The sequence below is a fragment of the Dermacentor albipictus genome, chromosome 1 (assembly GCF_038994185.2).
Source record: "Dermacentor albipictus isolate Rhodes 1998 colony chromosome 1, USDA_Dalb.pri_finalv2, whole genome shotgun sequence".
Classification (NCBI taxonomy): Eukaryota; Metazoa; Arthropoda; class Arachnida; order Ixodida; family Ixodidae; genus Dermacentor; species Dermacentor albipictus.
This window is the reverse complement of record NC_091821.1, coordinates 80102321-80117472: the sequence shown is the minus strand read 5'-3', so window position 1 is coordinate 80117472 and position 15152 is coordinate 80102321. Positions and strand designations below refer to the sequence as shown.

The window sequence follows — 15152 nt, the reverse complement described above, 5'->3', positions numbered from 1 at the left end:
ACAGCTGCAGTTAGGGCGGGCCATACCGCTCAGAACACGTGCATATAAACTCGTAGATGGAATACTTGGATGTGCCGCGCAGTACCGGCTGTCTTGGCGCCAGATGCATACCTGCCAACTGTCCCGATTTGTCCGGGAGAGTTCCGAACTCCGGCAAATCCTCCCGGTTTTACGGATGCAGCCATAAATCTCCTGAGAAACTACCTAAAACCCACCGGGGAAAGAAATATTCGGCTATGGCAGTATCAGGGACGCATCCGCAATGTAGAACGTCATGTGCGTGCAGCAGAAGCAGTTTGGGCACTACAGAAATGACGTAACCAAATACACAAGTTACATTTATTAACGTATTAGAAAGCCTACATGCATAACTTATGCTACAGCTGGCGGGAGTCTTACAGTCTAATTTTTCAATCGTGCACACGCTCTACTTACAGTGGGCCCTTTTCTTTTGCAGGTGGTGTTTGGGCACTGGGGTTAACAAAGGACCCCCTTCTGGTGGCGCCCGAGACTGTCTTGCGTCGCTGGAGTCCAACACATTCGTGTGTGGTTGTGGCTCCTGCGCTTGCCTCAATCTCTTGTGCTTGCTTTCCCCATAGAAACGGACCCATTCTGCCATGGTCAAAGGAGTTGGATATACCTCTGTCTTGCTGCTCGAGTCTCTTTACACCATTTCTAGACCCTGCGTATCGAACGCAGGGGCGCCATAGACGAACAAGCGTGAAATTTCTGCAACAAATTGCACATTTGTATGCCTTATAACTCTTGCTGTGCGCTGGTTTCAGTTGATTAACTTATACCTACTATGGCTGAGTGAGCTCTCTCAAATGCGACCATTCCTCTTTGGATGCGCAAACGTACTGCCGAGCTACGCCTCTCTAAACGCCACCCCTGAACCCCATCAAGGACATAACAAAGTTTTATATATCTCTCTCTCTAAACGCCGCACGAGAGGTCCGATAGCGTGATGTCTGACCTGAGAACGGCGCCATCTGCGCACCCTGCACATGCATGATCGAGTAATGGCATCTTTCCTACGCACGTCGATACCAAAGTAAAGCGTCTGGTACTGATTCACATATGAGAAAGCTTACATGCTTTACTTTTGACACAGCCAGTGGGCGTCTTACGGTTTAATTTTGCAGTCATGTTCCCTCCGTATTCATAACGTGCCCGTCGTTGTGAAAGGCAGAGGGCGCGAATTGGTATCCTCTGTTAAAAGACGTTTCAGGTCAGAATAAAAAGAAAAAGCATCATACAGCACAGCGGCACCGCAATTCTTGCTATGCGCTAGGTAACAGGCCAAGGTCATATATATATCCAAGCGAATTGTGTGTACGCAGTGTCGGCCTAACTCAATTCGCATCAGATCGATACATACATTGAGGAGCGCGCGTTGTGCAAAGGTGTAATGCATGCACATTGACCAGTTACCTTAAGTTAGCTTCGCGTCTGTACAGTATTGCTATGCGGCGAAGCATATTAACATCGGGGGGGGGGGGGGGGGGGAGTGTTTCCCGTCGGGGGCCTTGTACGCGTTCCTTAATTATACACGCCTGCACGCGCAGTCTCCGGTCACAGTAAGAGCACCGATACGTCTAATAACAGTACAGGCAGCCATTCAGAGCAGTTCCTGACGTTGCTGTGGCCTGGGAAAAAAACGCTTTTTCTTTAAGTCGCTCTTAGGGTTACCGTGGAGGAATCAATATTTCCACCAGGGCATTCCAAACCCCAGTTCTTTTTGCAAGGCAGAAAGTGAAGGGCAGAAATAACTGGGGTTTCTTGCCATGTGAATCCTTTGTTGCATTCTTCTATGTATGTTTTTTTTTGTGCCATTATTTCCATGAATGAGTAGTTTGCGCCTTTCAGGCTTCCGATTTTTGGTTGCTATCTTTTCATGTGTTATTTATTTCTTTTGTGTTGCTCACGTTTATGTGTTATTCATCTTATTTTGTGTTGCTCACTTTCAGCTTTTCACTTCCACGTGTAGCAGTCGTCCTTAATCTCCCGAGAAGATTCTGCCGTCTTCCAAATTTTTGTTTGTCTTTTTTTTTCTGGTTACTAATGGCTGTCGGGTTACACATGCCATCTTGTACAAAAGCCATGCTACTTTTCAATAAAAATTCAGTTGCTAGTACCACCCTGTGTTGTCGTCTCCCTTCGTCCTGTGTCTATAGCGGTTTTTTTATTCACAATGTCTCACCAACTGGCCTGCAACTTTACCACATCTGCATGCTACGATGAACTGTTTATCCCTATGCATGCATATTGACCGCTTACCTTAAGTTAGCTTCGCCTGTCTACGGAAATGCCATGGGGCGAAGCATATTAAGAGTGGAAAGGGGTCATTTTAAGGGCATTTTAAGGGGCCTAGTACCCGTTCCTTAATTATACACACGCGTCGTCTTCAGTCAGAGTAAGAGCACCCACTCGTTTAAAGAATACGGTCGGGTGGAGCAATTGCCGGCATACCCCTGCAAGGCAAATCCCCATCCCCCTCCTGTACCTTCCCCTCTTTGGCTCATTCGCTTGCAGCCGTAAGTCGCTCATGCGCTTTCCATTGAAATTAGGTTGCGGCTCCGCTCGTGCTTTACTTTCACGGCAAAAAGAGAATACTCTGAGAACAATCATGGTGCAAAGCGCAAAAGAAAAAAAAACATGAAATCTATTAAGAAATAAGTAAAAAAATACGCGAGTCAACACTGCCTTGCTAAATGAAGCGCTAAGGCCTTCCAGTCGACAAGCATTAAGTGCAAACATATTAGCCGAAACCATAAGTGTACACGCAAGGACGAAACATCGATCGGGGCTTCGCGGAGGTCTGTTAATTCACGGACTTTTCTTTTTTTTTTTTTTACGAGCCCCAGGCGAAGCGCGGTAGCGTGGTTGCTGCACCCTTCCGTGATAGAGAACGCAGCCACGCAAAGGTCTTGATTTCGAATGAGTCCCAAAGCAGCGTGGAAAACCTACTATGAGGTATGCACGCAGAAAGCGCCTTTTTTTCAGCTGCATAGGAGGGAGAACTGGTGTCTGCTGCTGTGTTTACGCATAAAGCACGTATAAATCGTGTCGGTCATAAGAAACTGCACAGGAACTGACAAATCGATGAGATTTGCCAAAAAACGAAGGGAAGCGGTAGGCGCTGATATATATACTGAGCCAAATCTCAAGTAAGCTTAATAGCTTACTACGGACATAGCATCAGTTTAAATCAGATTTGTCCTGTCTGAAGGCAGAGCTTAAGACATGGCGCGGTAGTTGGTGCGCCGCTTCATTTTGCAGCAGTGAGTATGTGCCCCTCATTATTTAGCAACACGTGGAGTCAGCATGCACTTGCAGGGTAACATGACGTTGCCCTGACGTTTCCTTTAGTTATGTATGTATAAATCAATTAGAATAGGCACCACAAAGCTCATAATTTCCCTGGCGACCCACTGCAATGCATATTTGATTATGAAAACTTGCTTATATTTGCTTATGAATCAATCCATACTGCTACGATTTCAGTGCAGCATATAAAGTCCGCTTGCACGTCTACACAGACGCGTCCGCTAGCGTTGATAACAACAACAGAGCTAGATGCGTCGGCATACCTTGTCTTGGTGCGTCAGTCTGGCCGGCGGGAGCGCTTAGTCTATTTTCTGTGGAAAGTACAGCAATCACTGCCACTCCACGAAAACTGAAGACCTATTCTACAAAAGAGGTCTCACACCCGCCCGTTACAAAGGGAAAAGCACACCACCACCACCACAACCATCATCATCATCAAAGTCAGCGTTTGGCAAAAGATCCGTATATTAACAAAGCAAAATATTCTCAGGCGGAACTGTCACCGGCCAAGCACGCCAGACAGACCTCCTTTGTTGCGACACCACCAGCCGATAATGATGATGATGGTGATAAAAGCATCAAATGACTCTTTGAGCGCAAAAAACCGGTGTCTGTAGCAGCGAAACGGGACCTAAATTCCCATTGGCTGCGACGCCACATCGCGTGCGCGTCTCGACGGAGCAAAGCGGCCGAAAGGGAACACTTGCTTAAGAGCTGGCGCGCCAGGTGTTGAGTGAGGGGAGAGGGCATCGCCAGTACACCCTCGCTCTCCGAGGTATGCGTAATCCGCGCGTTCCATGTCAGTGCAAGCGTTCCCCTGCGTTCTAGCTTCGCCTAGGTAATCGTTATAAAGAAATTATAAAAATAACTGAATACATTTGAAAGGAAAAACGCTTGCAGGAGCGAGTTTCGAACCAACGGCCCCACGCTCCGAAGCCGAGTGTCTTACACACTGTGCTAAACTACGCATCTCAACATGCTCGCTTGCCCGCAAGGAGTTCATAACTCGAAGGACCACTCAGCGGCGCTCAATTGAACATTAATGCTTTCGCATTCACAACTCGTAAGCGATGCTTAGGTGTCCTCAGATTTTATTAGCATCGCCTTTAGAACCGGGAGGTGACAAATAATCACCTAGCGCGCCTGAGTTAATCATGTATTATATACATGCTTTACAGCCTGGAATTTTGCGTACATATTCTTAATCTATTTTCTCTCCCTTAAAGCTTCTATTTCTACCTTGTAGCGCTACCTACGCTCTAACGAATTCGATCCTATAAATATATTTCCTGCTCTTTCTCCACCAATAGTATAAACGTCTCTAGATTATTTCGACTGTTGACCGGTTGTTGCTTCCGTCCACTTCAATTCCATGCACTTCTTGCAGGTGTACGTTACCTACGGGTCTCGCTGGGTAAATAGTTTCGCATTTCATTTGGTTGTGCTGACTAGTCTCCGGGTTTTTGCTGCAGCATACAGATGCCTGATCTCCTTGCGAATATTTGCTCCGTTATGTATTTGGCCTGACGCAACCAGCGAGACCCTCAAATAGCAAGGCACTGCGCTTTGTGCTATCGTACGAATTCTTCTTTCTAATTTATTTCTGCACAGTTTTGTAAACTTCTATGATCTTTTAATGCTTTCGCGTTATTTGTGTATTTCACGTACTTTTTGGGGGCTTTCTATCTATCTATCTATCTATCTATCTATCTATCTATCTATCTATCTATCTATCTATCTATCTATCTATCTATCTATCTATCTATCTATCTATCTATCTATCTATCTATCTATCTATCTATCTATCTATCTATCTATCTATCTATCTATCTATCTATCTATCTATCTATCTATCTATCTATCTATCTATCTATCTATCTATCTATCTATCTATCTATCTATCTATCTATCTATCTATCTATCTATCTATCTATCTATCTATCTATCTATCTATCTATCTATCTATCTATCTATCTATCTATCTATCTATCTATCTATCTATATTTTTGTATGTTTGTATCTAACCATTTTCCCTCCTACCTGGGTCACTGGGTATACAGTCATCGAATGGGTAGCGCGTCAGGCTACTGTGCTGAGGTCACAGGGTTCGAAACCGACCACCCGACCCACTTCGGTCACTGAGTATGTGGCAAGGTGTGCATACGTGTCGCTCTTCTGCCTCTTCAACAAGCCTCTTTCCCGCCGATATGGGTCACTGTAGATGCGGGACTGTGTAGGCACCACTGTTCGAATGAATTCTTTGATGTCAACTTGGTTTACGACACACCTACTGGCGTAGGTGTGTCGCTCTTCAAAGAACTTCTGTGACGCCAACTTGGGTAACTAGGTATGTGCCTCTGCGAATGTAACACTCTACAAAATATGCCTTAAATTTCTCTGATACTGACTGAAAAGAAGCCCACCTCCCAAGGGTTCCTGAAGGACAGCAACCCGACCCAATAGCAGGCTGCGCCATAAATGCACTGGGTATGTGCCACCCTTCAACCTTTCGCCAACTTGTGTGGCTGAGTGTGTGCCACTGTGTGTGCGGCCAAGCGAGGGAACAATTCTCAGCGTTCGCACGCATCGGCGCGCCACGCTTCTCGTCTCGGAGGCCATGCGCGGATTTCTCGGCAGTGCCGCTAGATGGCGCAGCGTCTCTAGAAAGAAGCGCGAGAGAGCCGCATGGCGCGTTTCTCAGCGCTCGTAGCACCGGCGCGCCGTGCATTTCGGATGCCATGCGCAAGCTTCGCGGCAGCAGCTCGGTGGCACCGAGCGTTCTTAGGGAATCGGGAAAGAGGAGTCCCGCTCCAGTGCACGCTTCATACGTAACTCTTTTCGACAGTGGCGATATATTGTGTCTCTATACTGATTCAAGGCTAACGCGTTACCGTCGACAGTCATCGTGAAATTGCTTCTGCCGCCATCTTTTTTTTCAATCTTTTTAAACAATTCACTGTTTCTGTTTCTCTTCCTTTTTTGGTGACTTCTGGTTATCTATCTACACTTTCAATTACCCTGTACTTGGTTACCAACTTTCTGTGTGGACGTGTGCATTGTTCTTTAACCTTTTTTCTCAGTGACGCATTTGCATGGTGAAAGTCACCATCATTAGGTGCCCACATGCACGTGCGAAGACGTGTTTGCCACGCCGGAAATTATCACAGACACACTCGTTCGGATCGAGATCCTTCTTAGCGCTCTTCCTTCTGAAGACGGTCCAATAGGAGGTTCTTCGAACGCAAGATTTTCAGCGCTTCTTATGCACTGCACTCGCTATAATTTTCTGCAGTGTGCGAAAAAGGTGCCTCGCCCCACCAAATAAAACACTGAAAGCTCAAGGTAGAAGAGGCACTGGAATTTCAGGAGGAGCTCAAATGAACTTGTTAGGCTAAAGAAGGCGTTAAAGAGCAATCCACGACGGCCGGGAAATGTCCAGGGCGTCTGTTGCCGTGTTTGAGCGTTTCCTCCAGGTGACATTCTGCAAGCTGTTCTGCCACACCTGCCTGTCATAAATGCAACGGCCCTCAGCCACCCCCCGCCCCTCGCTCTTCTGAAGTGGTTGTCCTCGCGCTGACCTTCAAACATCCACTGACAACCTTGACATTGTGGTGTCAAGCCAACTCGCCCAACTATGAGTACGAAGCCTCAAAGTTTCACGAAACTGTCGACCACTTCCCCTGGGTCGAACTGAGGAATCCGATGGCGCGCTGCACCAAGACTGCTGCCGTGACGAAAGAGGAATGCGACACGGGTGACGTCAGCACACGCCCTGCTTCGTTCCTGCCGACGACGGCTCGCCAAAGGGATTTAAGACAGAACGGGCTCATTGTTAGGAGAAAGAGAGTCACCACCAGACGCCCCGTCAGTTCGGTGCGCTCTTACCACTACTTTTGTGCCATTACCTGCTATATCTGTGCATATCGTATAAAGCTTTTCATCTCATCTTCGTCTGCTCCAAGAGTTCGTCTCTCGTCCTCGACCCTGAGTCGCAATAATGCGCAGCGTGGGCAAATGGAAACCCCGCGTCTCCAAAAAAAAAAAAGGAAAAAAAATAGACAGGGCCACATACGACTGATACGTGCGGGTAGGTGAAAGCATTATAGTCCCTTTTGATGAAGTGTTTTTTCCCACACGTTCCTTGTCCGCGTAAGCTCTCGCCTGCGTTCTAACTGCGCCTCGGTAACGTTAAATCAAAACTCACTCGCTTTCCCGCTAGTTTTTCATAAAGTGAAAAATACGCTCACTAGGCACACATTTAGTCAGCCAGAACCGTGGAACCACCGTGGCGTCGGGGAAGCGTGCTCGATTCCCACCCTGACAGAATTTTCCTCTTCAAAGCCATTAAATGATTTTGATTACAAGGACCTCCATGAGAAATCTGACGTCAGTCCGAGAATTTTTTGACGCGTCTTTATTCTTTGCGCCATCGGCCATTTTTTGTATCATCGCCCGATGGCGTCGGCGACGACACCAGATTTTCGCGCAATGGTGCATATTTAATGCTTTCGCATTAAAAAGAAAAAGAAAGTTGCTTTAGGGGAGCGACAAGTACTCTTGCGTCGACGGTACGTGCTTGGCTGACGTTTAATTAAATTACCGTATTGGCGCTCCACTTGTGGGGGTAGGAGCAGCTCTGCACTTCGCCCGTTATTTCGCAGTATTACGACACGGCGCAGCACATCAAACTTGCATACGCTCAATAAGAAAAACACGAGACGGATAGCAAAGCACAAAACTCATTACGAAGTCACAAGTGTCCTGTCTTTTAAGGGACTCTCCGAGTTCAACCCACGCAGATGCGAAGGCCATCACTGACAGTGCTGCACGCAACTCGGGGAGCGAAACAAGTTGCACGCTACGCGTGTTTTCGTACATTTTCTCTTCTGGCTAGAGGCATTGCGGAAACACCCGAAAGAGATTGAGCTGCGACGTGAGCACGCCTATCCACGGAGTCTCCGGCGCACGTATCCCGCATTTTTCCCCGCGTTGATCATTGCCAGCATTTTTTTGTTGCCTCGTTCCTTCCCCGCTAGCGCTCATGTAGCTCACCTTGATCTCGGCCAGTGGCAATAACAGTTCGCACGATCGCTTCCCATATCGCGAACTGCCACTGTTGTTCTGCTCCGACGCGCGGTGCGTGTGTTACGCATGTAAATGCTTCCACTGTTGGCCACGCATCCATTTTGTTACCTTTCGCGTCACTGCGCCTTATTTGTTCCTACCGATCCGTCCCCGCTCGGAATCCACTTGCTGTGTCCAGTATATAGGAAGCGTTCACGTCCTTTATGTATTTCCTGTCTATAGTTCGAAACATCGCGATCCTTCCCCAAACAGGCGTCTGACACCAAGTTTTCTTTGCTACTTTCTTTTCGGACTCGCGCGACCTCTTCCCGTTACTCGGCACCTAGGACTGAAAGGCTACTGCGCTATTTCTCTTGTCGTTAATTGCGATGGCTGCACTCGTGTCTGCGACACTGCTTCTTCAAACGTTATCGTGCCTGCGTTCTTATAGGCCAGGAAACCTGTAGTCCTCCGGACACGTACTTGTGTATTAATGCCACTTGTGACGAAAAAAAAAAAAATACGGTCCTCCTTATCTGTGTCCGTTTATATGCTCGTGCGCAAACGGTAAAGGCTGCACGGATGCCTGGCAAGAGGGCGAACGACAGGGTTTCAACTTCCGGACAGCCTGCAGCGACGCCCTCTCGCAACGAAAACTTCGGCTCGAAAAGTTGGGGCACCAGGCCTCAACCCGGTCGTCTCTCATGTCTCGTTGCCCGCCCGCTTGCTTGTCGCTGCGGGGATCGATTCTCGGGTGCAGGGGGAGGCGATTTGCGGTTTGCGTCTCAGTGGTACACAACAGCCAGACATGGTGCAGCGGCGTCCTTTTGTCTTTCACCCTCTTGCCCGACCCTTTCGCCGGTAGTCCCCTTCAAATCGATGACGCTAAAAATAAAGGTCAGGACCGTATCGAATGGCCCCGAGTGGGAAATAAACCACGTTGGCGATAGCCTCAAGGCAAGCCGCCCGTCGAGGTTAGTTGTGTGTGCGTGCGTGTGTGGTGCGCGTGCGCGTGTGGCCACTTGTACGTCCCTCACCGCTCCTTTTACAGGCAATGTATATCTGACGCACACATGAGGGTAAACAATGGCGGCGCACGGGTCTACGCAGTCACCGTGGTGCAGGCTGTTTAAATATTTTAGGATAAATGCAAAGCTGCGACGCACGGGGCAGTTGAGATTGTAATTTTCCATTCAGCATAGTTCCTTATATAGGCTATACAACGTTGGTTACCGCTCGCCAGCTGTTATACAGCTAGCCGTTGTTATGTATAATTGAAGTGGAACCTGGATACTCGTAAACCATTTATACATACCACGTACGAAGTGGGCCTGACTGAACGTATGCTGTCTTTAGGCGTAGTAGACTAAGTTGTGAAGCATTCTGATGAAGGCATAAGAGAGAAGCTTTTAGTGAACACAACTTCACACAACTTGCGATAGAAAATACCTCGAATTCAGTGAAAATCCAATAAACGTCAGAACTTGCATGTGGCCGTCCAGCTGCGCAGAGTGTGCGGGACGACGCCTGCATGACTTGGGCGCACCGAGGCAGAGGCATTGACAGGCACCGCCATGGCAGAACAACCTTGCTCAGGCGCGAAAGGCCCTCGTTCAAGGAGTGGTACTAGCCATAGACTTTCATACACTTTCATACACTTGCAGCTCCCGCAGACGCGCTGGCGTCTGCGGGAGCTGCAAGTAGAGCAGAATGATGGGCAGTACACGGATTTGCCTGAACTTCGTCCCTTTGCCTTCGTGACTTTGCAAGGTGATCATTTTAAAGAGAGTACTGCGTTACAAATAATTAAGTAAACATTATAAAGTTATCCGATGACGGGATTAGAACACTGGACCTCTAGCACAGAGGCCCGGTATTGAAACCATGAGGCAACGGACGGAAGGACTAGCGGAACCACTGCGATTGGCAGCGATTATGCGTGCTTGCTGAGTCAATTGCCTTCTGCATTAAAAAAATATATAAATTGCTTTGAAATATAGTCAAATTTAGGCCCATGATGAGGCGCAATAAAGGAACCCACAAGAACGTCTGACGCCCCAAGCACGAAGATCCGACAAATCCGTGTGCTACCCATCATTCCCATGATGGCTGAACGATCGCAGCACCAGAGTTCCCTCTAGTAACTGCAGGAAACTCTATGGTGCTAGCTGTGCTGTAAGATAAACGCTTTACAACGCAGGTCGCTCTGTGAGACCACTTCTTCCCCATAATCAGGCACATCATATTGCGCGAGGCGTCGCAGGTGATTCGATGCGCTTTATAACCAATGTGCTCCGTTTGCAATGCTGTAGGTGTTGTGTCATACTTTTTACAAGTGCAGTGCAAATTAAAACACTTGCAACATGGCCTTAAAATGCGTGGATGTAAACAATGACAGGGATGAACATGTTGTATTCCCAAGCGGTTCACACACACACAAAAAGAAAGGGCGCACAATGACGGCTTTAATGTTAAAAGCGGCAAAGCGGCTTGGTTAAAAGCGACAAAATCCCCCTTACCAGCCAGATTTGAAGAACGAGACCCTTGATTCCTGAGGCATATTCACGTAGTCGCTGTGTGTTGTGCGCGATGAAAAAGAAGGAAAACAAAGGAAACGTGACCTCGTTCATTCATGACGAGGTCACGTTTGACACAAAATTATAGCGAAACTTCAGAATCCGGAAAAACCTATAACAAAAGTCAGGCACGTGGGAACGATCCGCGCGTTGCCGAGATGTAAACGTGTGCCTTGGCACAGTTGTCTGGGCCATTAGCAAAGGGATCCATGACGATCGTGGTCACATTTAATAGAAACGGCTGGCAGCAGCTTGTAATCACATTCCAAGCCAAGCACTCGGTTCGTAAGATCGATACTCGCACGAAGGGGAGAGCACAGAAGCCATTTTTAAAGCACAAGAGCGTGCTAAACAGAACATAAGGTTGAATGTTCGACGATAAGTGATGTGGCGGTGTAAGAGCGTGTTCGAAATTCTAAATTAAGGACACCTGATAACCGAAAACGAAGAGAAAGGCCATCGAATGTTCTGAAACGTACCTTGGGATTTCTCTTCTCTAATAAACACTGAATCGCACTCTGCACGAAAGCGTAGTTCACACAATGGCATCACCGCTTGCGATGAAGCCCGCAGGAACCAAGCGCGAGAAGAGTAAATGACTGCTGCCTGGCTAATGGAATTCGGTAAATACTTGCGAGATTGCGGAATATGTTCAACGCTTGTGAACACGGGTCGCTCATCTATCAGTGAACTGATAAAGAAACATGTTTACATAACGCATGTACTTTTGCATGGCGTGCACCTACAGTTGGCAATATAAAATTCACATGACTCGTGATTAGCGCGAAAAATGGGAGGGAGGGGAAGGGGCGGTGCTGCCAGTGCCAACTCGCCGAAACAAGTAAGAATATCTCAAGTATCTCAGCCACCATAGCCATCGTGACAGTTTCCTTACGTGTTCAGTATAACGATGCAAATCGTTTCCTATGCGTGGGACACAACGGCTGAATAAAGACGACTACCAATTTGAAGTAGCACCAGGGGTATAGGAACGTCAGAAGACAGCTTGAACGCAACTTCTATTTCTTATTTATTTCTTGAAAGGAATAAGTACGAAGAGAGAGAGAGAGAGAGAGAAAGGCAAAGAAAAGACGGGGGGTACGTAAACCAGAGATTATCTACGGTTGGCTACCCTGAATCGGGGGAGGAGGAAAGGGATGCAATAGATGAGAGAAAAGAATTGACCGCCCTTCCACTACTGTGAAGAGGGGTGCAAGCGAAGCTCGGGATCCGCGGCTCTTCGTTGTCGTAACCACTCGGCGTCGCGCTCCCTCGCGGCGAGGTCAGCACGTCGACGAAGAGCCCTTTCTCAAGCGATTTCCCGGCGGCGTTCATCAAACGCCGCGTGTTCTTTGGCCGAACGCACAACGTGCCGCCCGCTGCCGTTCCTTCAATGCAGCTTGCTCTCCGGCAGAACGAACCAAACGTGGCCTCCCCATCTGACTGCCGGTCTTGAACTGGCGGGAAACGGCGGGCTAGACGCGAGCGAACACGCGATCCCACCCTTTCCCTCCTCCAGAGAGAGGGGACTCCTCTGATTGGCTCGCGCCTTGCGCTGCGTCTACTTCTTCGCGCATATAAAAACCCGCTTTAAAGGGCGCGTATGACGAACCGCCAGTGGCTGAATCTCTTAGCGTGGTGGTCTCGCAACCTGATGGTCGGCGGTTCCAGTCCGCAGCCCGACAAGGAATTTTGATTTCCGCGCGGCATGAGGTTTTTTTTCTTACGGCAACACCAACGTCGACACGCGTGTTACGTGCCAGCGCCGAAAGTTATTTCAATGCGTCGGCTCTGGAAAGGGGAAAGGCAGCGCAACTGACGCCGTCATGGGCACATCGTCCGCTTGATCGTTGCCATGCATGCCACAGTCACTAGGCAACCATAGATATATTATGTCTATTCCTTCGTCAACTACTCGATGGTGTACTTATCTGATCTCTGTGACGAGCTGCTCATGTGATCCATGATGCGTTGCCAAGAGTAAACTCTGGAGGGATGCCTTGGAATCAAGTATTAAGATAGTGATAACCGGGGACGGTGCCACCAACGCCTACAGTCATACGTGGGTATAATATGCGATAAGTACCAGAAACAATATACAGAGCAGCCGGTAGCTAATTCAGCAAAATAAGGGACAGATCAACTTAAAGACAAAACAAAAAAGAACGGCCTCATAATACGCCTCATTCGAGCCAGTCGGCGGAGTGTTACTTTTCTGAAAAATAAAAGGGCATCGTAATTTGTCGGTGAAGGTTCCGTTTAAATCCTGATTTTATTATTGTTGCTTTTATGTTAGTAAAGGTATGACATGTGTCGGTGACATGTCTAGATACTTGAAAATAAGGGCGGGCTCATAAGCTTAGTGATAATTGCCAGCCATCTGGTTGACTAAACGTGCGGCCTGGAGCGTGCGTCGTTGGGCACGTGACGGCAAAGCGAATGGGTAGGAGGTGGCGCCACGTCACGCGTGTATAAAATGAGTGTATAAAATCAAAAGCCTTAACGTTCAACTGAATACCACTGAGCGGTCCTTCGAGTTATGAACTCCTCGCGGGCAAGCGAGCGCGCTGAGACACTTGGCGCGTTTTCATTTGGCCTTACCGAGACACAGTTAAAACGCAGGCGAGTGCTTGCGCGGACAGGGAAAGCGCAGAAAAAAAAAGCGACTATGATGTTTTTGCATTCCCACACGTAAGCAGTCTTGAATGTGTCTGCCGAATGTTTTCTTTTTTTTTTTTTTTTTTGATGCAGAAACATGGGAAAGTAGGCTACGTCAGAGCCGGCTATCTGAGAATCCGAAATTTTTTGTTACTCAATCAACAAAAAAGCAAAAGAAAGAAGAAAATATCAAAAAGCACGACGCACACACAAACACCAGGCACACTTTCTACATATCCTTTCCATTTAATGTCTACTTACTGCAAGAGAGTGCTTAGAAACAAAACCGGAAGCACGGACCAAGCCATTGTGCAGTAGTGGATGGGTGTAACATGTTATTGATCGATTATGTACAGTTGTTGTTGTTGTTGTTGTTGTTGCGGCGAAGGAGGCGGCAGTGGTGACGGCCGGTGTCTACAGGCAGATATAGACTGGCAATGGAGGCCCGTAATTGCGCCACCTGGGCATAACTTGCAATGTAAACTTCACAATTCGTCCAACAAAAAGTGCTAGATAGGAATACAAGTAGTAGGCGTGAAACTTTCTTGCAGGAAACTGATGGATCCAGCCCAAATGATAAATCTACTTCTTCTATGGGGTCTCAAGAAAAGTTCCTTTTTATCACAGTAGCTTGCGCACGGCCAATGAAAGTGGTCGCTATCTCATGCCTCATTGCACGAAACAAAGCATAGAACGGGCACACGGCCTTTTAAGAGGCCACGCTGGGCAGACCCTCGATCCTAAGCGATACAGTAGTGAGGCTTGCGCGCGGCGAAACCACTCGGCCACGCAGGGCTCACGTGCCTGAATTCAAAGCGACTGAAAACGGGCACGGGTGCCTGCATTCCTGGATGAGGTTTACACACTGAAACTTCGGCCATTAAAGAACAAGAGATCGGTGCGTGTGCCTCAACGTCAGCTTCGTTATGTCGCGCACTACTAACGTGAGAGTGAACCCGCGGAAACTTAAGCGCGAACTATTTGCTGTTCTTTCACGAACGCTACCGTATTTCGTGAGCTTTCCGGATCATAGATCGATATAAAGGGTGTCCCAGCTAACTTTAGGCAGAGTTTAAAAATATGCAAATGCCACGTAGCTGGACAGAACCAAGGTAACGTTGTTTGCCGTCGGTTGGAGATACTCAAACAATTTCTTTCGTTCCTCCTAATTAGAAAATTAGTCTTAATTAATTATTTAACTTCTCAGATATTACAATTCGATGAAAAGTGTCAATCATAAAATTGTAGAGCGACATGAAAGACTCCCGATACAGCTTTTAGTTGCTCAATACATGCTACGTAAAAGTGTTTTTCTGAGCGTGAAAACAGCCCGCGAATACACCCAAAATTGCCGCGCGACTGGCCGCTCGAGCCACAGATCAAAGAGTAAGGCGCCATAGTGGTCTGTAGTCATAATTGTTCAGTGCTTCCATGGTTCACTTGTAATAATATTTCACAGGTGAACCGGCGCAGGAGCCACAGTGCTAACCAGCCGTTTCTGCACCAGGAACTAACAGCTAGGTC

At 47.7% G+C, this 15152-nt stretch overlaps 1 protein-coding gene across 2 annotated transcripts in view; it reads right to left on the bottom strand.

Moving 5' to 3' along the window:
- The window catches only part of LOC135915097 (frequenin-2-like), a 305612-nt gene that overhangs the window by 155591 nt on the left and 134869 nt on the right, over window positions 1–15152 (bottom strand). Inside the window, exon 1 of one of the 2 annotated variants that reach the window (XM_065448093.1) lies at window positions 11450–11573. The exons of the other annotated variant lie outside the window; for it this stretch is intronic. Coding sequence (XP_065304165.1) covers window positions 11450–11519 — 70 coding nt within the window. The 5' untranslated portion in view covers window positions 11520–11573. Of the gene's footprint in view, window positions 1–11449; window positions 11574–15152 lie in introns of those variants that run through there. 2 annotated transcript variants of the gene reach the window in all.